Source organism: Aquila chrysaetos, chromosome 23 (assembly GCF_900496995.4).
Source record: "Aquila chrysaetos chrysaetos chromosome 23, bAquChr1.4, whole genome shotgun sequence".
Lineage (NCBI taxonomy): Eukaryota > Metazoa > Chordata > Aves > Accipitriformes > Accipitridae > Aquila > Aquila chrysaetos.
In genome coordinates this window covers 11,922,841-11,945,741 of record NC_044026.1, presented here as the reverse complement: position 1 = coordinate 11,945,741, position 22,901 = coordinate 11,922,841, and the positions used below count along the sequence as shown (strand labels likewise).

At 42.8% G+C, this 22,901-nt stretch overlaps 1 protein-coding gene and 1 long non-coding RNA gene across 4 annotated transcripts; one reads left to right on the top strand and one right to left on the bottom strand.

Annotated features, from left to right (window-relative positions):
- Positions 1-4,174: 4,174 nt before the first annotated feature.
- On the bottom strand, positions 4,175-22,145 carry LOC115334642 (granulocyte-macrophage colony-stimulating factor receptor subunit alpha-like). 3 transcript variants are annotated; one of them, XM_029999094.2, is made up of 11 exons: positions 22,124-22,145; positions 21,341-21,440; positions 16,611-16,708; positions 13,545-13,674; positions 13,277-13,452; positions 11,785-11,924; positions 8,116-8,154; positions 7,001-7,130; positions 6,466-6,562; positions 6,241-6,322; positions 4,175-4,544 (listed from the first exon to the last, which is right to left on the bottom strand). In XM_029999094.2, exons 3-11 carry the CDS (start codon positions 16,705-16,707, stop codon positions 4,470-4,472), a joined length of 966 nt encoding a protein of 321 aa, XP_029854954.1. In that variant the 5' UTR covers position 16,708; positions 21,341-21,440; positions 22,124-22,145; the 3' UTR covers positions 4,175-4,469. The 3 variants fall into 3 exon arrangements, with proteins under 3 accessions (XP_029854954.1, XP_029854952.1, XP_040975485.1); XM_029999092.2 differs by lacking the exons at positions 21,341-21,440; positions 22,124-22,145 and adding an exon at positions 17,480-17,599 and having other exon boundaries at positions 4,176-4,544; XM_041119551.1 differs by lacking the exons at positions 4,175-4,544; positions 6,241-6,322; positions 21,341-21,440; positions 22,124-22,145 and adding an exon at positions 17,480-17,599 and having other exon boundaries at positions 6,465-6,562; positions 6,903-7,130.
- LOC115334645 lies at positions 5,564-7,368 on the top strand. Its single transcript, XR_003921202.2, has 3 exons — positions 5,564-5,746; positions 6,928-7,079; positions 7,178-7,368. It is a non-coding gene; the product is annotated as an uncharacterized LOC115334645 (long non-coding RNA).
- Positions 22,146-22,901: the final 756 nt, after the last annotated feature.

The window sequence follows — 22,901 nt, the reverse complement described above, 5'->3', positions numbered from 1 at the left end:
CCAGACAATGTAAATTCAAGTGAGTAGTGGATGATTTCAAGGTTCCTTTTGGACTATTCCTTCAACCTGTCTGGGTCCCTCTGCATGGCAGCCCTCTTACTGAGCAAATCAGCTGGTGTCATCTGCAAACATGATGACAATGCACTCCATCATCTCCTCCAGGTCATTGACAAAAACATTAAACCAGATAGGTCCCAGGATAGAACCCTGTGGTACCCCACTTGTCACACCCTTGCTAAAATCATACTGACTGTTCCCAGTGACCACCTTCTCCTTAATGTGCTCCAAGAGGACTCACGCCATGAGTTTTCTAGGTTGATAGGCCTGCAGTTTTCTGGGTTGAACTTTTGGCCTTTTTTTGAACATGGGTGTAACACCTTTCCTCAATAAGTTGAAGTATGTTATCACTTTCCAGGAGAAAACAGGAAGCAAATGAGGACTTTGTTTAGAATCTATTTAACGAGACCATAATGCCATCTCCTGAGTGTCTCGATATTGTCTTTATTACACTTTCCTATTCCCTTCCCTACAGAGAGCCAATGAACGGTTCATAGCTCATGGCTAGGTTTTGGTGGATTAGAGCCAAACTATGCTTCACTCTGGCAATTTTGCCCAAGAGAAAAGATACCGTGAAAGGTTGTATAAACTAGTATAGTCTAGTAAAACCCCATCACTCTCTTAGCAAGTGATAGTGAGCATTTCAACTCTGGCCACTGCTACATACTGAGAGAAATACAAAGAAGGTTTTCATATGTGTCCAGCATGAACTCAGCCTCATTAAGAAATTGGCCTTATTGTTCTGATCTGCTGCAAAAAGATTCCCAGGCGAGTCTTTGACCAAAAGGCAATCATTAACTTTGTCAAAGGCAGTAGGTGTGCCAAGAGCTGTTTGCATCCAGCTACAGGAGAAGCTGGACAGTGTGGGGGATCGCCCCTGGTTGCACTGGTAACTGGAAGGCTCCCCAGCGCTGGAATGTGTCCCGGAACAACTGTTCCCAGCACTGATTTGGCCAGTATTTGCAAGCAATGTCCTGAACAACTCCTGGACATAGTCCAGAAGTTAGCTCAGGTCAGGGCTAATTTCTAAGGGCAGTTTGCATGTGTCCACCTTATTTAAAGGTTTAATAAAATGTATCTGGGCTCTTATGTGGCAATTGGCCTCAGTGCAAGAAAGTAGTGCTGGGAGTATTTATTCTAATAATCGAATGTCTAGTATCATTATAAAACTAGTTTAATAATCAAATAGCTATGTTCAAATGTCTAGTCTAGAAATCTCAGCCTTTGAGTCTCAAAGTGAAAAATAAATTTATACCAAAGCATAAGCATAATGTGTCGGTGATTCCTCACCCGATTATGAAAAACATTGTGAGACCCCCAACACCTGAATCTCAGAGACCAAAAGGAGCAGCAAGATATATGAGTTATCAAAATTAGTGGGGCCACTCTGAGGATAAAGTTCTTTTTCTTGTGAATGAAAGTGCTCAAAGGCTAATACTGTTAAGGGAGGAAATCACTGAGCATTTTCTGTTTGAGTCTTAAGACCACCTTAGAAGCCATGGTGATCTTCCAGCATTATATCCTCACATAGGAAAAAGTAGATGGTTCACCGACCAACCATCCAAACTGGGGAGTCAGATGATGACTCTTTTGGCATAAGCCCAGATCAAGGCTGAGCCTTGCATGGAATTAGGCTTTAACCAAAAATGGAAGTTTTGTCTGTGCTCTGCAATTACCTGCACAAATTCTGACTCCTTTGCTGGAATATGCGTCTTTCCCAAAGAAAGGAGCCCAGAAATTAAATTATACCAGTAAAATTGTTACTGTGCTCCTGATCTTTGTCAAGGGTATCAGGAGACACCCCAGGAGATAAGGGTATTTGCCTCTTGTCTTCTGTGCTGACCTCATGGTCTCTACTGACCACTTAGTTCTTACAAGGGCTTACATTGTCTGCCTGTTGCTGTACTTCATAAGGGATGCAGAAATTATTTTTTTGCCAGGTACCAATAATACTTTCATTCTGTGGAAATGTTACCTAATATTCTTTCCTTCTCAAAGCTTTCATGTGTGGAGCCACTATGGCAGTACATGATAAATAAATGGCTATGCCCACTCCAGTATCTTCCCACAAAGTTAAATCAAACATTAGAATGTATTCTTTGGGTCCCATTCATAATATGAACAGATCCAATAGTAGGGTTTTTTGCCTCTTTAAAAAGAAAAATCTCTTTGATCCTGGCTTAACAAAGTAAAAGGGTGAGGGAGGCTGCACAAAATAAGAAGGCATTTGTCAAAAAGTTGGAGCCCTTGCCACAGAAGGAAAATGGGAAAGTGTGTGAATTCTGACAGGATAAATACAAGAGCACAGTAATTCAGGACAAAAACTTTTTTAATGGAACAGCCTGTAAAAGGAATAAAAGAAATCTAATAATAAATCATTTCCCAAAAAGGAATCTTATCAGGAACCACTGAGCAAATAGATGATTGAGGTATATTAAAAGATTTGTTAAAGGAAGTAAAGTGACAACGGAATGTATCAGTGAGTATTTGGTACTACAAATGCCCTCAAGGATGTTATGCTGGGGCTTTTCTTCAAGAGGAATGCGAAGGAAGATCATGCTCAAAATGAAGTGCCAAAGGGGTTAGAGAAAAAAAATGAGCATTTCATTGTTAGACCAGGAGAAACTTCTAAGCTGTCCTGAGATAAGAAGAGGATTCTCACATGGATAAATAGTTACAGGTAGTTTGGGATAATAGAAACCAAAGATGACTGTAAGGAGGTTCAATAGCCTGATTATAGTGAGTGACTGAATGATAAACTGGCAGATGAAATGCCAATTTCACGTACAATGTACAAAAATGTAAAGTTGCACACATGATGAAGAAAAATTCTAACGTGCTGAAGTACTGGATTGGCTGGCTGGACATTTTACTCTGATACAGTATGGCCTTTATGCCCCTGTATATTGCTGCTGCTATATGATAAATTCCCAAACATTTTTCTGTTCCGTCTAAAAATGCTTGACTTGGGAGGTTCAAAATACTTTCCAAATACATTTGTCTGCATCACCTGAGCATGACAGAACTCTACCTGTGCTCTGCAACAGGGAAGGCACCACCAGCAGGACAGAATCTCTTCTGAAACCCCTTACGCTGATAAATTGCCTGAGCAGGTAGGGATCCAGCAAAGCAAGAGTGTAAAGAAACCCAGCAACTTAGCACTGGAAAGAGTGACCACTTGCGAGTTAATAAAACTATTAGCAGAACCTGGCCCAGTGTTATTAGGAAGAGAGGAGAAAATTGAGAGCTGAAGTTATAACAGTTTTCTAAAGCTTACTTAGAGTGGCCGCAATGGTCAGCTAAATCTAACATTTAGTGGGGAAATCTCTCAAGCCTGCCATATTTAGATACTACTGCTCTCAGCAGAGAAAACGCGCAATAGGGCTTTTACGGTACTCTACCCAACAACACCAAAGCACAGCCTTTCCTGCAGAACACAATCTCAAATTTGAAATAGGGCAAAGTATGCCTCCCAGGCTTTTAGGAAGATGGCCTAACAAAGCCTACATCAGGAACAATATTCCAGAAGATATCCCCATTCACATCTCTTTAGAAGGCCCACCCTCCAGTATATCAGGCAGTGTCCCCAGTTTGCTGTCATCCACAGTCTTGCTAAGGCTGCGTTTCATCCCATTGTCCAAGTCACTGTTAGCAGTGAACACTAACATGCACTCAAAATTTTAAAAAAACTAAGAAGTTAAAGAGGAATGACAGTAGTAAAAAGGCAAGTGAGCAGTAAGAACAAGAAGAGCTAGGTACCTACAGAAGTAAATTCTGGGCTGATATCAAGTTAATGGTGGCTCATCTCTTAATTTGTGACACAATTAGGCTCTAGGATTAGTTAGGGTTGTAGACATACTCCTGTCCTTTGAGACTCCTGTTCATTACTGGCCACCACTCAGCGTGTCAGCCTGTTTTCAATCCCGTTCTCAATTTTTTAGTTGCTAATGAGTACTGGAAGAGATCTGAGGAGACTTCAGGTATGAACAGGCCCATTCTTGACAGTAGAACAACGGCATTCAGGCACCAGAAATTTTTTGTAAAAAATTTTATTAATCTCAATAAATTCATTCTTATTACTTTTAGTCTGAGACAAATCCATGCCTTTTCCTTAAAAAAAATTAAAATGTAACTAAAACTTCTTGACTGAAATATTTCAATTATATTATTAAAATCGAAGATATTCAATAAGGACAAGTTACCCAAACAGTTAAAATCAGCCAAAATTAAGAGCAAATACAATGGCATTTCAAAAAATTACATGTAAAGTATCATTTTCTTTTGGCTGCACTGCTGTTTTTGTCAAGAAAAGGAAGAAAGTGAAAAAGCCTCTCTATTATTCCAGATTTCCACAGGAATATGCATCTGCCTGAGCTAAGAAATGCACTTTCACATTCCTCAGTTTTTCTTGGTTATTTCACTACATCAGTAATTAATATTATCTCTTCATTTTCAGATGTTATTGACTGAATTTTGCTCTCCATCAGCTGAAAGGAAAATAAAAACTTGCATTAGTTTTATACATAAGGTTAGGTTAGCCTATAGTTATGCACAATTCGGAGAGTATTTCAAATTTTGTTGCATATTTTACAGAAATATTTCACTTCTTTGTTTCTTAGCTGATAAGTTTTCCTTAGCTGGCCATAACAATGAAATTTCAGCAACTTTGTAGTGCTGACACATGATTTTTGACTCGCCCAGAGGTGGGCAGGGAGAACGTGTGCTTTTCTCCAACGTATCATCCAGATTACCACAAACCTTCTCAAACAAATTAATACAAAAAGATTAACTTTGCTAAGGTGTGAAAGTAGATGACTACACATTCGCCTGAAGTTTAGCTAATTGAACAGACCATGAGAAACTACTGGAGAATGAGAAACATGAGAAATTGCTGGACAAGAAACGGGCGCAAGTAAGCTGTTGGTTGGTATGCTGGTCTGACCACCACAATCTGTGCGTGTCCTGATTTCAGCTGGGATAGAGTTTATTCTGTGCTTTTGAGTTCAGTATGAGAAGAATGTTGATAACACACTGATGTTTTCAGCTGTTGCCCGGTAGTGTTTATACTAAGTCAAGGATTTTTCAGCTTCTCCTGCCCAGCCAGCAAGAAGGCTGGAGGGGCACAAGATGTTGGGAGGGGACACAGCCGGGACAGCTGACCCAAACTGGCCATAGGGGTATTCCATGCCACGTGATGTCATGCCCAGTATATAAACTGGGGGGAGTGGGGGTGGGGGTGATCGCCACTGGGGGACTAACTGGGTGTCGGTCAGCAGGTGGTGAGCAACTGCATTGTGCATCACTTGTATATTCCGATCCTTTTGTTATTACTGTTGTCATTTTATTAGTGTTATCGTTATTATTTTTTTTCCTTTCTGTTCTATTAAACTGTTCTTATCTCAGTCCACAAGTTTTACTTTGTTTCCTGATTCTCTCCCCAGTCCCACTGGGTGGGGGGGGCAGTGAGTGAGCGGCTGCGTGGTGCTTAGTTGCTGGCTGGGGTTAAACCACGATGACAGTACATTACGAAATCCTGTTTTGAATCCTATCTTGCTTTCTATCCTAACTTGGTAGCAAACTTCATTGAAGCTGGACTAGTGGGTGAGTAGAAGACCTGCACCTGGAGAGACCCAAAGTGAGAGCTGGTGACCTGGTGGGGGGACCCACAGTCCGGACACAGAGATCAGATGTGAGGAACTTGTGAATTTATGGTTATTGTGAATGCAGAGAGTGAGGGTGTATGTGTGTCTCACTGGCAAACTCCAGCCCTGCTCAGACAGAGAGGAGCAGCAGGACTGGGCTGTCTGTGACCCTATTTATATGACTGCTGTTGGTGTTCATGTGGTGCCAGCTAAAGCACCTGTGCTGGTCTTTGTGGCTGGCTGCATTAGTGTCCTCTGTGTGCGAGTGGCTTGTGTGGGGAAAACGCACAGCCTTTGCTGCTGTCTGGACCTACCAGTGGGAGCATCAGCCCTGTTAAATGGGAGAAACAACCTCCTGACTCTGGAAGAGCACTGCATTTGATTTCCCTTAACAAACTTGCCTGCTGATTTTCTCTTGTAATTCCTCAAAATATGACAAAGAGTTATCCTCCGTGTTAAGCTCCTTGTCATTTAAAAAATACCCACAATAGAGCCTTGTGTGTATTTCACGCATTTAATATAAAATAGAAAGAGAACATACCTTTGGATTTGTATCAGGCAGTCCACGAAATACTTGTTTTGGCTCTGGGATTTGTGGAAATGCTGCTTTCCAACAGCCAGTCCTGGAGATCAAAAGGGATGAAATAGAAAAGTGTGAGTGAAAAGGTTTTATCTATACTACAGAGACACCTCTACCTTATTTGTGTAAGAACTGCAGATATTTCATACACTCACACAAAATAAAATAAACACAGAAGTTGTTTACCTTTTGCAGAACAAAATTGCACCGATTACCACTAAGGATGTTGCAATAGCTACCACAAGTAAAATCCATACTGAAGAAGAAATAATTTCTTCATTTCCTGAAAGAGAAACAGTCATAAATTATTATTGTTAATGAAGAGGAACAGATGCACAGCTGTATCAGACATCTACTCTGGTGACTGACTGGTGAATGTCAGTCTGAAAGTTTTCACTTGGTATAAAAAAATCAGTTCTTTAATTTAACACCTTAGCAGTAATGTCTGCTGGGAGGGATTAACATTGAGCCTGTTTGTCCATCCCTTGTAGTAAGCAGGTACGCACTTCAGCTGCAAATGTGTAACTTTTTCTATTTATTTCCAATATTAGAGTGTTAAGAGATTTATTAAGTCTCTTCCTCCTCTTCTCTGTAGCATGCAGTGAAACAAAATATTTGCCAACCCTTTATAGATCTTTGTGTCCTTAGGTGCGTGGCAATGCGTGAGGTAGACAGGACATCGCTGGGGGAAGAGTAGCCCAAGGCATGGATTTGTTTTTACCAAACTCAACTGGTGCACTCCACTCTCCCCAGGCTGGGCTCACGAAGCAGGCGCTGCCAGCAGCTCTCATTTTCAAGAGGTACTTCTTTCTTGTATTGGATCTTTGAAACGTGTGACTGTTTGCCCATTCCTAAAAACAAAGCAAAACTGAGGTGTTGTTCTTTGTTACATATCTAGGTGTTGATAACGTGGAAGTTCCTTTTACCAGTGAAACTTTTACAAGGCTAGGACAACATTGCTTGTTAAAGTAGACTGCTGTTACAAGGCAAAAAAACCCCATATGTATGTTTATTATGTATATAATATGTACATATCTGTGTATCTCCTTTAAAAAATAACCTGTCACTCAATAAACTTTTTGTTTAGAAGCTATTTGTCTTTTAAACTATATCCTGTAATTTCTTACAATGTAGTCTGACCTATTGTTAACTTCCCTTGGCACATTGACAGAGGCAATAAAATAGAACTGTCTCATTTTGAGTGATTTGAGGAATAAACTGTTTGCATGCACCTCACCTTCCTCAGTCTTTGCATTATGACTTTTCAGGAAAAGCATAACTTTTCTAGCCAAACCTGTAAAATAAGTAGAAGACTGCAGTACTTAGTGTTACGAGAATTTACTGAAACTTGCTTGCTCTTGGAGACTTTCAGGGTAGAGGTGGGATGTGCAAGCTGCACTGGTTAGAAGGAGGTGCAGCATTACCTGGAGGACAGCCTCTATCCCAAAGGGCTTTAGTCGTCTTTGTTTTTCATAAACAAAATTAAATACCTAGGAGGTGTTTTCTCTGTGTCTCTTTTCTCTGCTGTCACTGATGTGTAACTTCAAATTCTGTTCCAAATATTTGAGGGGGAGAATGGACAAAATAATGTAAAATGGAAGGATTTTCAAAATACTTACAGGATAGTAATATAGTTCTGCCCCTGAATGTATAATAAATAACATATGTCATGATGATTTAGCAGTTTAACCCATTCATGAAATTTATAAATAAGGATCCTATAAAGCATAGCACATTGAACACATACTGATTTAAAGGCATTTACATATTATTTACTTTTTACAAATGACTATGAAACTAACATGTATCGCTGATTAGTAGAACAAGCAGACTTACTTGTATAGAAGTATATTTGGTTTTCCCTTCAGGATTATCCTGTAAATTGAGAAAAAAAAACCCCTTCATTTTTATGATTGCTTGTTTTGTGTTTAAATAATAAGTAATTTTTATCTACCGTCCCCCTTTTCTGCATTACTCTTTCTTATCTATTTGACAGTTTGTTCAGGAGAACTAGTAATTTATCTAACATTTAGTGTCTAATACATAATTCATCTACAATGCCAAGTTTATTTAGTAACTAATTCTTCTATGGAAAAGTATTTGTTTTCCTTACCACCAGATTTGAGAAATAAATTTTATTTCATATTGGTGATTAAATTGCAACACAAGCAAAACAGACCTGAATGAAAACTGTAACTTTATTCTTACACCCACTAGGAAAAAAGAAAGACAAAAATCTGTGAAATAAACTTTTTAGTTTACCTCTAGTTTTTATATTTTACAATAAATGTCACTATATTTAATTGCAACTACTATATAAATATTGTTTCCTTTTCCCTCAGATGAAAATATTCAGGACTGACATGGATTCACAGATATTTTAGGCTGCCATCCAACTACATTTTTGATAGACAGAAGAAAATTCACTCATCTCTTCTGAATAGCCATAATGACTACCATGTGATGTAGTGACCACACACAACTAATGACTGCAGACTATATCATCTCCTTTAGCCTGCCAGAGTTATGTATTTTTTAAACTATTTTGCGTTCTGTAATATTCCATTTTAAAACAAAATGAAATTAATCCAAACTTGTTTCATCAAACAACTGCATGCATGCTCATGTGGCACCTGAACATGAGTTTGCAAGGCATGCTGCTATACAGGACAGCTTCTACAATCTATGAAGAAGCTAGCTTAAGCACAGAGATCAATCTAGGAGAAAGTGCAACAATATAGTTTCCCTTTTTTTGCATTTATACTAAAATAATATATGAGAAATGAAAACAATGAGGTCATAGAAGACTTCAGAAAGTAGAGTTCCAGAAGGACAGCTGGTCTTTTGCAAATTTGGGAAGAAAAGATGTATGAAAGGGCACCGTGTTTAAAAAAATGAAGGAGAAAATGGGTATGATATTTGCAAGAGAGACTCCCTCCTGCAGGGGATGGCGGCACCAGCCTGCTGGCCTGACCTGATGGAGGTCGGTTGCTTGCCAGGGGCCAGGATCCAGGATGCTGCGGAGGGACTGCCAGACTTGTCTGGCTATCGAACTATTACCCCTTCCCGCTCTTCCGTGTGGGCACCAATGATACGGCCAGGGGTAGGCTGGATGGTTTCAAGGGTGACTGCAGAGCACTGGGGAGATGGTGAAGGGCGGGAAGCCCAGGTGGTGTCTCCTCAGTCCTTCCAGTGAGAGGGAAAGGCTTGAACAGAACTGGATTCATCCAGCAGGTCTGGAGTCTGGTGGCACAGGCAGGGCTTTAGCTTCTACAACGTTGGGAGCCTTTTTGAGAAACAGGGGCTACTAGGCAGGCATAGCATGCATCTCACCAAGCGGGGTGAGAGTGTCCTTGCAAACACTCGTCCTTGTGCTCTATGTAAAGGAGTACTTTGAATACATAGAGCTCTGTCTTGGGATGAATGATGAACCAGTAAGAGAGTTTGTGAGTAGGCATCAGAGGACAGATCAACACAGGTGGCAATGTAGTAGGTGTTTGTTCCAGATCTACTGATCAAGAAAAGGAAGCAGATGAGCCCTTTTCAGTCAGCTTGAGAAACACTCCAGCCACAGGCCTTGGTAGTCAAGGGAAACTGCCCTGGAGGGCAAAAAGTTGTTGGCTGATCTACAAGGACAGCCTCCTCAGAGCACAAGAATGGTCCAGTCTGGTGTGCAGAAAATCAAGCAAGTGTGGCAGGTGAGCATGGCAGGACGTGAAGCTGGAATGTGAGCTCAGAGGCAAAAAGGAAGTATGCAGAATGTAGAAGAAGGGATCTGGGAGGAATCCAAAGACATCATCTGCACGCGCAGGAATGGAGTCAGGAACGCCAAAGCTCAGCTGGAGTTGAGACTAGTGAGGGAGGTGAACACAAGAAAGGTTTTTATGAGTGCACTGGCAGCAAAAGTGAGATTAAGGAGAATGTAGGCCTGTTGCTCACTGAGTTGGAGGAAACTAATGACAAGGGCCATGGGAAAGGCTGAGGTATTTGGTGCCTTTTTAGCTCCATTTTCACTGGCAAGGTTTGCCTTCAGGTTTCCCAGATATCCTGATCTATAAAGCCTTAACTTAAAACATAGCTGAAGAAGAAACCAAGAGTCTCAGCAAATTCAGTTTATCAGTGTCAGACATGCAAAAAAAAGGGATTGAAATTATGTTACTCATGGAGTTACCCTTTTTTTTTGTTTGCTCCCAAGGCAAGTAATTTCCGATTGTGAAAATTAAGTTTAAAGGCTGACTGTAATACAATATATGTTGCTCACAGTGTATTAGTAAAACAATACAAGTTTATACCTGGCAGTAGTAAAGCAATAAATTTTGCAACACAGTAACTGCTGGATCTTTATATAATTAGTAACATGAAAACTGCTAATGACTATTAAAAAAATGCTAGGCAATTCAGACTACGTGTGAATCGAATATTCTTTATAAACCGAATATTAGGCATATTAAAAGATGTTAAGAAGTATGTATTGCTTTACTGCAATGTACTTTTATTCCAACGTCACACATATTTTTCTGCAGGCTTTCTTTGCTGCAACGGCCAAGGGATTCGGAGAAGTATTTTAGTTTCACAGCGGTTAGTTGGGCTTGCAAGAAAACTCATCTATGAAATAGCAAGCCCGATCCAGACTAAGAAGTTCCAAATAGCAGAAATCTAGGGAATGCCTTCCATCAGCCACTAAGTGGCCAAATCTGGTTGTAGTACAGGCAGGTTTTTCCTTTGTAGTCACTGTCTGCCACCCTGTGGTCATTGACGCAATTCTGCCACAGTTACAGTGGTTTAGGTCTACTCTTGCAACAGAACACAGCAATCTCACTCCTTCCTTATTGCTGCAAAAAGACTCGTAAAGCCAAGGTCTGAATTTGAACTTCAGTAGCTTAAATCATTCCCTCAGTAACCTGTGCTTATCCACACTGCCTCTCTGCTTTCTCTCACATTTATTTTCCTTTTATTTAACATTATACAGCTTCAACTTTTGGACCAACTGGTGTGTTGCTTATATATATCTGGATAAGCTATTTACATTTCATATGTAGAGAAATTTCATTCACCTCCATCAACTCATATTTGTTAAGTGGATGCACATTTCTCTAGTCAGCCCAGCTCTGCCCTTTCACAGAGATGCAGTCACCACTGGAAGGACTCCAGCCCAGGACGGCTCCAACAGGTCTTAGTGACAGAAGTGCCTTTTCTGAGTTTTGGCACAGCCAAAGCTGCGATATGTTCAAGTCTTGATTAACCATCCTTCTCCTCTGAGTCCCACACAGTCACAGTCATCCAGTGTATTTCCAGCAATATCTCACTCAGGGAACAGGGATTTAAAAAAAATGGGGCAGTATGGCATAACATGGTGCTGAAAGGCAAAACCACAAAGGAGTACAGTGCTACGTATGAGGAAGGCTACACCATACAAGAGAGACTGATTTTTCCTTTCACCCATATGTATTGCCAAATGCAAACGTATGTATTAATGGTAGAGGTAGGTAAAGAAATTCCTCTTACCTTATACTTTATGTTGATTTCATATTTAAAACAGTTGTCTTTGTTAGAATGACTTATTTGGGGTTGTTGCCATTGAATTATGCAATAATTTTTAATTTCATCACAGTTGACAGTGATATTTGATGGAGGCATGAGCTTTTCTGAAATGATATATCCAAGAATTCAAATAATTAAAATCTCTTGATCTCTTTTTACTTTGATAAAAGAGTGCAATTGCAAGCAACACCTCTATGAAGAAAAATAATCATTTGTATCTATTTTTCTTAGGAACTCTGTTAGAAATAATTGAAAGACAGAAGTTCTTTAAATCTTTTCCCCAGTATCAGAAATAACAGGGACTAAGGCGGGGAACATTACTTAGGAGCATACAAAGATACAAGCCCCCTCTGTTTACTTTTCTAGGTGAATAAGGTAGAGTCTTGTCTTCTTTTTATAAGGACGTTTTTTACTGCAGAAGGACGAGCTGATGCTAACCCTAATGTAAGGAAGCCAAAGGTCACACAATGCTGCTGTGACACGAAGGTGTTGCTTGCTTGGTGTTGTGAACTATGCAGTTTATTCCCCCTGCCCCCCCCCCCCAAAAAAAAAAAAATTAGCCATACAAATTTAAGAAAGACACTTCAGTTTTAAGAATCTAGCCAACTTCTTCATATGTCTCCCCTAATTTCACAGATGTGAACAAAAATGTGAGGACTTTTATATTTTGATCATCGCTGAGGACTTGATTATTGTAACAACAAAAGACAGCCACTCATGACAGAAAGGGTGCTAAAAGGCTGATAGAGGAAAGCTTAGTTTCAGCTAGACTACTACTTTACATCAATCTTTAGAGACAGGCCTGGCCTATTTGTGATGGGCTATTTGGTCAAAGAACAGTTGTGTTTCATCTGCCATAAGTGATATTACAGCTTAATTCCTTCTCCTTATAGATGAAGCCTCGTTTGTCCATTTTTTGGACACAATACCAAAAACAGCGGGACTTTGCCAAAAAGGCTTTGCCACAGTAAAAGTAATTGCACAGGATGGTTCTCAGTAGAGCACCTCAGGGGTGCTTTTGTACACATACTGATGTCTTTAATCAAGGGTATGGTGTCAGTGTATGCCATCCCCACTGGCAATGAGAACCACAAACCAGTGCTCAGATAACCTTCTCCTGAAAAGTCTCCTCTGTTGAAAGGTCTTTGGCCACCATTGAAAGGACAGCAGGGGGAAGTACAATCATCTCTTAAAGTCCTTTGGACCTTGTTGGAGAAACAACTGAAAACAGTAAGGGTAGATTGCTAACAAATCTGAGGCAGGCTGCAGCTGTGGAGCTTTCTTGCTTAATTTCCCTCATTGCTCTTTTGCTTGAGGAACAGGTTTTCTTGAAGAGGTCACAGTCTCTTACTTTCAACTCTAGGTGAGAAAAGGTACTTGCTTCCTTCTCAGGGATAAATGCTCTACTACCTGCATGCAATAATGAAAATAACGCAGAAAGAAATTATTTACTTACCAATTTTATACAGTTGAATGTACTCATCATAGAACTGGATCAGGGCGTCTTTGCTAGACCCATTCACTAGGAAGTAAGCTTTTTCAGGCTCTATCCTCACATTTTGGAACATACATCCTGTGTTTCTGCCATTTTCATCTTTAATGTAGAGCTCACATTCCATCACATCATCATATCTGTTTATAGCAAGGTAATTTAGTTAAATGTGGGCAGTGTGATGTGTCGAATGAGAATTCAGACTTCCCTGGGCTCAAGTGGACCTACTTACATCGGGTTCTGCCAGTAGAGAAAATATTGGGTATCTCCTGGAGCATCCCTGCCTGGCTGCCAAGTGCAGTTCATGAGGGAGATGTTATAAATCACACAGGAGAAGTTTTCAATGGCTGATCCATTCATGCCTGCAAACACAGGAATATCCGTGATGAGGAAAAATTGTGTGAATGCTCCAAGCTGGAGGATGCTGAGATATGTTAGACACCTGCAACTCCAGCTGGTTATTGCTTGGGTTAGGAATGACTTGCTTCATTTTAGGTAGTTACACTGGAAGATGTTTGCACTGACAGATTCAATGAAGAGTTTGTCATGGATAAATCCTCCAAAGATACGATTATAGCTGCATCTGATAGAATAAATCTCAGGGGAGCCTACACTGCTCTAGTACATGCTGACACCTAAAGTGGCTACTCCTATGATTTGAATTATTCCTATTCAAAAGGAGACTCTGGTGCCACAATGCCACAAAGTGAAACACGTGCCTGTCATCCTTCAGTACCCTGCCGTAGCATTTCTATCTGAAGGATGCTCTTCAGCATCCTGTCAAATGAATGGAGAGAATGAGGAGCTTCCCTGTGGACTCCAGAGAGGGAAAGAAACCCAAGTGCAGAGCTGTGAAGCTTTTCAAGACTTCAGGGAGATGTATGAGTAAACTTGTGAGGTGTTTGTGCTCTGCAGCAATACCTTCTTCCACCTGAGATTAACGTGAGGAATCTTCTCCTGATCACGAACATATCAATTTACTCCTTTACCCCCACCCCCAACAAAACCCAATAAGGAGACTAAGCATACCTTTTAAAAGGAAGGATGATTTATCCATCATTTTATAAGGAATCAGCAAATACTTTGAGCTTGATGAAGCAGAAAGTAATACCGTTTTGTATATGCCAACTCCATGTTGCTTAAATGAGCAGATCTTGTACCTCATTCTCTTAACAGTCTCATATATATTACCCCTCTCATACAAAGAGGAGTAAATTCTGTCAGACCTTTCATTATTGTGGATGGAACTCTGCAAAGTGTAAAATGACTGCCTGGGGAAGGAGCTGACTTGAGATTCTTCTCCACTAACATTAGCTTTCTAAAAACTAGCACCTAATTTGAGCAAGTTGTACAGGTGCCTTGTCTATGCAGTGGTGAAGGAAGACACAGACAGTGGCATATAAGAGGGATGTATTTGACAGATGGACTGTTAGATGGCTATGGAACTGGCTGGATGGCTGCATCCAAAGCCTTACAGTTGTCAATGGCTCAATGTCCAAGTGGAAACCAGTAACAAGTAGTGTCCCTCAAGAGTTTGTACTGGAACCAGTACTATTTGACATCTTCATTAATGACATAGAGACTGGGATCGAGTGCACCCTCAGTAAGTTTGCAGATGACACCAAGCTGAGTGGGGCAGTTGATTCGCTAGAAGGAAGGGATGTCATCCAGAGGGACCTGGCCAGGCTTGAGGAGTGGGCCTGAGCAAACCTCGTGGAGTTCAGTAAGGCCAAGTATAAGGTCCTGCACCTGTGTTGAGGCAATCCCCAACATCGATACAGACTGGGGGTGTGAATGGATTGAGAGCAGCCCTGCAGAGAAGAACTTGGGGATATTGGTGGGTGAAAAATCGGATATGAGCAGGCAATGTGTGCTTGCAGCCCAGAAAGCCAATCATACCCTGGGCTGCATAAAAAGCAGTGTGGCCAGCAGGTCGTGGAAGGTGATTCTCCCCCTCTACTCCACTCTTGTGAGGTCCCATCTGGAGTACTGCGTCCAGCTCTGGGGTCCCCAGCACAAGAAAGACAAGGATCTGTCAGAGTGGGTCCAGAGGAGGGCCACAAGAGTGATCAGAGGGCTGGAACCCCTCTCTTCTGAAGAAAGGCTGAGAGAGTTGGGGTTGTTCAGCCTGGAGAAGGGAAGGCTCTGAGGAGACTCTATTGTGGCTTTTCAATACATGGAAGGAGCTTATAAGAAAGATGGAGAGAGATTTTTTACTAGGGCCTTTAGTGACAGAACAGGGGGCAATGGTTTAAACTGAAAGAGTGTAGGTTTAGATTGGACATAAGGAAGAAACTTTTTACAATTAGGGTGGTAGAATGCTGGAACCAGTTGCCCAGAGAAGCTGTGGATGATCTGTCACTGGAAGTGTTCAAGGCCAGGTTGAATGGGGCTTTGAGCAACCTGGTCTAGTGAAAGATGTCTCTGCTCATGGCAAGGAGGTTGAACTAGATGATATTTAAAAGTTGCCTTCCAACGCAAATCATTCTCTGATTGTATGAACCTGCTTGGCCCTCAAGAGCCACTCCAGAAATATTGTGCCTTCACAGGCTTCTGTGTCACACCAGTCAGCCCTGAGCAAGCACATCACTGCACCTCCAAAGTCCCTGAATGCTTATGTCCTGTTTTTAGGTAAGTCAGTTAAGGACCCATGTATCTAATTCAGTCTGTCCTTTGTACTTAAAAATTCTCATCCACACAGCATGAGATGCCTCTAACCAAAGTTCCTCTGAAACCAGGAAAAAAGGTAATCTTACACATCAGTCCCATCAAGGCCCTGACTCCAGAAGAGTCCTCTGATGGCAAGAATTTCACAAGAACAGCCAGAGAGGGCAAATATGCCTCAGTACCAAGACAGGTCTCAACAAAAACTAGAAAGGACTGCTAAAACACAGACTCTCTTGTTCCTACCAAGGATACGTTTTTCAGTTACTTAAGGATATGAAAGAAAAAGAAGAAAGTGTAATGATTTATCTCTGTTAAAACTTTACATGGCAAATTTACCACTATAGTCTTGGTAAAATCTCCTGCAGTCACTGAACACCAGTCCTCAGTGAAATTCATGCTGCTCAGTCAACTCAGTTCCATTTTCCACTGATTCAGCATCAAATTTCTAATGGGTGATTCTGGCATCTCCACTGCAAGTGTCACATAATAGGACCAGTAAGGTGCAAGACTGATTCCCAGAGTTTTGGGTGCAGAGGTTACTACCTAGCACATCTAAGACAGAAGGCAACTTAAGCACAACTACCTATAAGAAGCAGCATGTTACGCTCCACCATGGAAGTGTTCTACTCACCATCTGTGCAGTGCCAGCCAACACACAACTGGGTGATCAGCAACGTCCACTGGGTCATGAAGATGAGTGTAAGAGGAGCAGTCATTTTTTTCTTCATCCTTGGAGACAGACAACAGTGAAACTTGCTCAAGGTGAAAGATACCATCATGAACCACTCTCCCCTAAATTTATATAGTCTGACCTGCTCATATGCCTGCTGCTATACCATCTGACCAACTCTCAGTTCTGGTGGGAGGAAAGATTAGATATACTTCTCAAGCAGTCAAAGTTCAAATAAAGAGTAATGATGTTTAAGAAGTCGTCCCTTTCTGTAACAAAACAATTTGTGTGATGATTTGTAAAGCTTCTGATCTTGGGAGCACTGCATAAACGTTACATACGTACATACTTTTGGTGACTGCTGTCTTAAGGTCTAGAAATTATTTTTCTATTTGCTATATACAAAAGTTAGGACGAATAGGCGTGAAGCAGGTGGGTGAACAGCTGCAAACAGAAAATATCAAAATGAGTCACAGCAATATCAATCATCTTGAGTTATTCAATGGTATGGCAAGTTTGATGAGCGTGTTAGTTCATGTACTTTCAAGGATGTTTTTGAGTATATGCTTAAAAGTGGATCTTGGAGAGGTGTCTAACTTCTACAAATTCAGTACCAAAACCAGTAAGAAAATAAAAATTGTGGCTAGGATGTTTCTTAGCAGGCAGTAGGTACTTTATTTGCAAAAAACTTCATAAAACTTAGCTCCATGTATTCCTCTGACAGCTTTTTAGATTTTGCGTGGGACATCACCCCTCCAGCCCTGGACTTCCTAGAGTCTCTGTGAATACCTCAGCAAGCAAAATAGTCAGAAAGATAAAGATGGACCCACCTCCTATTTCAATATGTCTTTATCTCGTTTATCTTTCTGTCATAGTCTTCAGGCTCAGAGAAGATGGAGACTCGTATTTTAAATGGTTGTATAGCTATAAATAGGGCTCTCTGCCTTGCTGCTTGTGTTTTGGGGAACTGTAGTGCCATCGGAAGTGTTGCAAGATATGATGTTCATCACTTCCTTCCCAATTCTTGACAAATACCTTATTGCAGAACTCATGATTTCATGTAACGTGAACAAGCAGCTAGCTGGTTAAATTTTCCTTTCTGTTTTACAGAGCCCACTGGTGCTTGGGAATCCAGTGAGTGCATAAAAATCTTTTCTTTTACAGGTATTTAGCTCTAAATAATACAGAGTAGTACAAAGCGTCTCTCAATACAAACCACGTCTGGGGGCTGTGGGGGCTCCCCATGGCGGGTCAGGGCAGGGCCTGGCAGCCAGGGCCCGTCCCACCCCCCAGGAGCCGGGGGCACCGGGGCGGCCCCAGCCCCGGGCATCGGGCACCTCCACGGGGACGGGGATCAGACAGGGCCGGGATGGGACATGGGCCTGCACGTAGGCCCGGCTCGGAGGGGCCCATGGCGGGTCAGGGCAGGGCCTGGCAGCCAGGGCCCGTCCCACCCCCCAGGAGCCGGGGGCACCGGGGCAGCCCCAGCCCCGGGCATCGGGCACCTCCACGGGGACGGGGACGGGACGGGCCCAGACGTGGGCCCGCGGGTGGGCCCGGCTCAGGGAGGCCCATGGCCGGGCAGGGCAGGGCTGGGGGGAGCCGGGGTGTTGCTGGGGCAGGGGCTGACGGCCCCTGACATGGGGTCCGGGGCCCTGGGGGGAGCCCCGGGGGGCTGGCAGGGATGGTCTATGGGGGCACTCGAGATGACAATGCAAATTGTAAAAGTTCCTTAAGCCTGTGAAAAAAAGAGGATTTAAAGTCTTGGATAGGAAGTCTTCAGATAAGATGTATCTTATCCCCCAGTTGTGATCGAGGTTTCTGTCAGTCTATTTCTCCCAGTGTCAAAAAAACAAACCACAAGCCACTGCAAAAACAGACAAGAAATTGGAAGTAGTCAGCGTCCGACTACAAAAATCTACTCCAGGGCCTGCTTCTGAGTATTTACTCCCTTCTCAGGTCACAGCTGTACAACTTCTAAAGGAGAGGGTTATTATAAACAGTATAAAACATCAAAAGCTCCCTTATACCTTGAAAGGCTTTGCTTCACAGAATACAATGTAATTTACTTAATATGGATATTTATGATCCATGTAAAGTAATTTCTTTTCTTCACATGTTGAAATTGAAGTATCACTAGAAAACATGACATTTTTTAAACAGCAAGATATGTCAATATTTTCCTCTTAAAAAGAGGCAGATCTGTTCTGCTGGAGTTAAAAACTTGTAGGAGACAGAACTCTCCATGTGCTTCTCTACCACTCCCATTTCTTGCCTATTATATTTGGAAAAAGTCAACTGCTGCCCAGCACCCTTCCAGGATGCTCCAGGATTCACCTTTACCAAAATCCCAAGATCATTTTTATCCTACTGCTTCTTTATTGACATATGAAGTGATATAACCATATCAGCAGTAGTTCATATATCAGCTATTCATACATAACTAAGATAGTTATTTCCAAAAGAAAAAGCCAAAGATGGTGCAGTGCTGACTGTCTTTGAGGACAAAGAGAACTTACTTTCTAGAGACCCAGAAATGCCTAGACTTACGAGTATTTCTGCTTTCTAGATTCCTCTGAGTGTGAGACTGATGACTGATAAGCTATAAGTGGACCGTCACTTTTCAGGTTCATTCTCTTACGTTGCTTGTAAACATGAATGATACTGAGTTGTCACTGAGACCAGCCAATACCCCAAAGTGGATATCTGACCTGCTTTCTTCTCTGCAATTCATATAGTATGAAGGTAACAGCAACTTTTTGACTGCAAAAATATTTTCTACAAAAATGAGAATTAAACCAACTCCACTTCTGCTCACATGCAGTACTAAAAGCATAGAGCAAGGCATGAACAGAAAAACAATGTATTAAATGACACCCTATGGTTGCGTTCATGCATTTGATCATGTCTGTCAGTAACTCGGTATTGGCTGAGGAGATGAACAACTCACCTTGAGGAACCAGAACTTAAAAAACTCCAGTCATCTCCTAGAAACAGTAATCATGAAAGAAACAAGAGTCTGGCCTGGTCTTTTGTGGTTTCAGAGGGAAAGGTTTAAGGAAATGGTGGCTTTATAAGGACCAGTTCATGGGAATTCACTTTTTTCATATGCTAGGAGAGAATAAAAATGTGACAAAGTTTTTCTGAAGCATAGTTATGAAGCAAATAGTGGGAATGAGGAGCAAATAAGAGTAGGTGGATGTTCTAACAAAAAGCAGATTTAGACATAGAAGCAGCTCTTTTTGATAAGAATCACTATGACTACCCCTATCACATTAAAGGTGTCAACAGACAAAGCAACTGGAAGTTTAGACTTCAGGTCTGTCTGAATGATAGTCATTCAGAGGAAAAAGTAGTCCATTGTCAGAAGTTTCACTGTACTTCCAAATTAAAGACTTTCCATACCTATCTATGTAGGTATTTTTCTGAACACTTACGGTGCTGTGAAGATGGAAGAAAGGACTTGTGATCACAAAGAATGGAAAAACCCCACACTTTATTGTGTCCTCATCTTTGGAAGAAAACACTCAACTTTGTGGTGGTAACAGACTGGCTTTCATGCAGAAGGGAGGGTGGGAAGTGCCCAGGGTAATAAAATGAGAGCTGTAGGAAATGTGATGGAGAGTCAAATGGGGTTCTGGAAAACGAAGGAAGACAGAGTTTCCGTGCCTCTGTCTTTCCCTCTCCTTTCCCCCAGGCTTTCACCTCACTTGGTCTCCATCCTCCAACAGGTCAGTTCCCAGAGCATTAAGCAGTCTCCCACCCACCCCATCAGCAGACACATCCAAACCAGGAGTTCTGCTCACCTCACACTGCAGGAGCAGAGAAGGGAGGGAGTTGAGGTGAGCCATGCAGCCCAGAGATTGGGCTGCAGAGGAGGAAGGCTAGGATCAATTGCACCAAAAGTTGCATTTACTGATCCTGCACCACTTTAGGGATGGTGTTTAAGAGCAGCTGTTGCTGTGAGGTGGTTGTAGCTCCACACTGCTATGGAGATTTCTTGGCAGAAGCAGTTGGACCACAAGACTGCGCCCACTGATGGCTGTGGCTGGATTGCTGGGCAGTGTCTGTATCTGAGACACCCTTCATCGCACTGTTTAGCATTGATACAGTGGGACATTGACTGCCCTGGGCTACCGTGTGCTTTTTCTGTGCCTAAATCTGGTCCTGGGAAGTGCTGTCAACTTCCAGCCTCTGAGTCATCCCAATTACACATCTTGCAATGAGTGGACAAGGGTAAACACATCTGGCCAGTGCTGGGTTCTCTTTCTCCAGTTGAACTCTCAACTGGGTGCCTACCTGTGCACCCCAGACAAAGCCCCATGCTCCCACTCTGAAGATCTCCTGAGCCTGTAGAGCAGGCAGCAGAGGAGCAGTGTGCTCTCTGCTGCTCTCTCAGATTATGCACCTCTGTAACACAATGAGGAAGTCTGGGTTTTGAGGTTTTGGGGTTTGGGTACTTTTTGTTTTTAAAATGGAATATACTGCACCAGAACAATCCAAACAGCCCACAAAGGCAGTGGTGTTACCACAGACAAAGGACAAACTATCCTACCTGGGGGATTTCTTTGCTTGCCTATATTTGGGGCAAGTCCTCACGTAAGGCTTTCAAAAACGCAAACAAATAAAAAAAAATTAAAAAAACCCCAAGCAAAGCTGGTGCTATTGATGGTGCTACCAAAGTCTGTTACCTTTCAGAGGTCAGAAAACCAGTGTTGAGTGCTGTTGTGGTTTAAGCCCAGGCGGTAACAAAGCACCATGAAGCTGCTCGCTCAATCCTCTCCCCCGGCCCTGGTAGGATGAGGAGAAAATATAAAGAAAAGCTTGTGGGTTGAGACACGGACAGGGAGGGATCACTCACCACTTATGGTCACGGGCAAAAGACAGGCTCAACTTGGGGAAGAAACAAAATCAGTTTGATTGACTACAAATCAAATCAAAACAAGGATACTGAGAAATAAAACCGAATCTTAGAACTCCTTCCCCCCACCCCTCCCTCCTGCCCGGCTCAACCCCACTCCCGGTTCTCTCTCCCTCCTCCCCCCAGCAATGGGGGTTGGGGTCAGCTCGCCACACCTTGTCTCTGCCGCTCCTTCCTCCTCAGGGTAGGAGGACTCCGCACTCGGGCCCTGCTCCGCCGTGGGGTGTCTCCCGCGGGAGACAGTCCTCCACCAACTTCTCCAACATGGGTCCTTCCCACAGGCTGCAGTTCCTCACCAAATCCCCTGGCGTGGGTCCTTCCCCCGGGCTGCAGTCCTTCAGTCCCAGCCTGCTCCAGCGCGGGCTTCCCCACGGAGTGGCAGCCATCCTGGGGGGCCTCCGCTCCCCGCTCCCCTCCATGGCTGGCGGGGACAGCCTGCCGCCTCACCGCGGGCTGCGGGGGCATCCCCTCCTCCCCGCTCCTCCTCCTCCTCCTTCCTCCCTGACCTCGGTACCCGCAGAGGGGTTCCTCTCCCATCCCAATCCCCACTCACCGCAGGTTTCCCCTCTTCACTCCGCTCTCCCGGAGGCGCTGCCGCCGTCGCTGAGGGGCTCGGCCTGGGCCAGCGGCGGGTCCGGCTCGGAGCCGGGGGAGCTTCCAGCAGCTTCTCACAGGAGCCGGCCCTGCGGACCCTCACCCGATACCAAAAACCCTGCCACACAAACCCACAAGTGTCCTCAGTATGACCCAGGAACTGGAAGAGAAATGAGAAGAAGAAGAGAAAGAGAAAGAAGAACAGAGAGAGAAGAGAGATCTGGGCAGGGACACTAGGGCTGTTTACAAACTTTTGGCTCTACAGAGAGTAGAGTCACTGAAGGAACAGGATTAAAACCAACCTTTCTTAAAAGTCCCAAAAGCTTGAAGAATAATTTATTGCTCCAACAACAACAGGAGTGCTCACAAGAATTGCCTAGGCATTTTGCTATGCCGGTGTTTTACAGCTTTTGTGTAGACTGCAAAAATACAAATGGGAGACAAGGTCCTCTCTTTGGTCCTTGCAGCAAGAACTTTCTAGTTTTTAGCAAATGTCTTTCTCCACAGAACAGAGGAACAGCCATAAGAGACCAGAATAAAGGACTTCTATCTGTGTGACTATGAGCCACTTGGTTAGAAGGTTATATAGCCTGACCATCCTTTCCCAGTGAGTGTTACTTTGGGTCTTTGCCCAGGGATGGGTAAGGGATACCTTAATCCCACTCCGACTCCCACCTCCATTGTTTCATGGATAGGATTTCTGGTGCTCGTGTCAGGGTGCTGGTAGTGAACAAGTT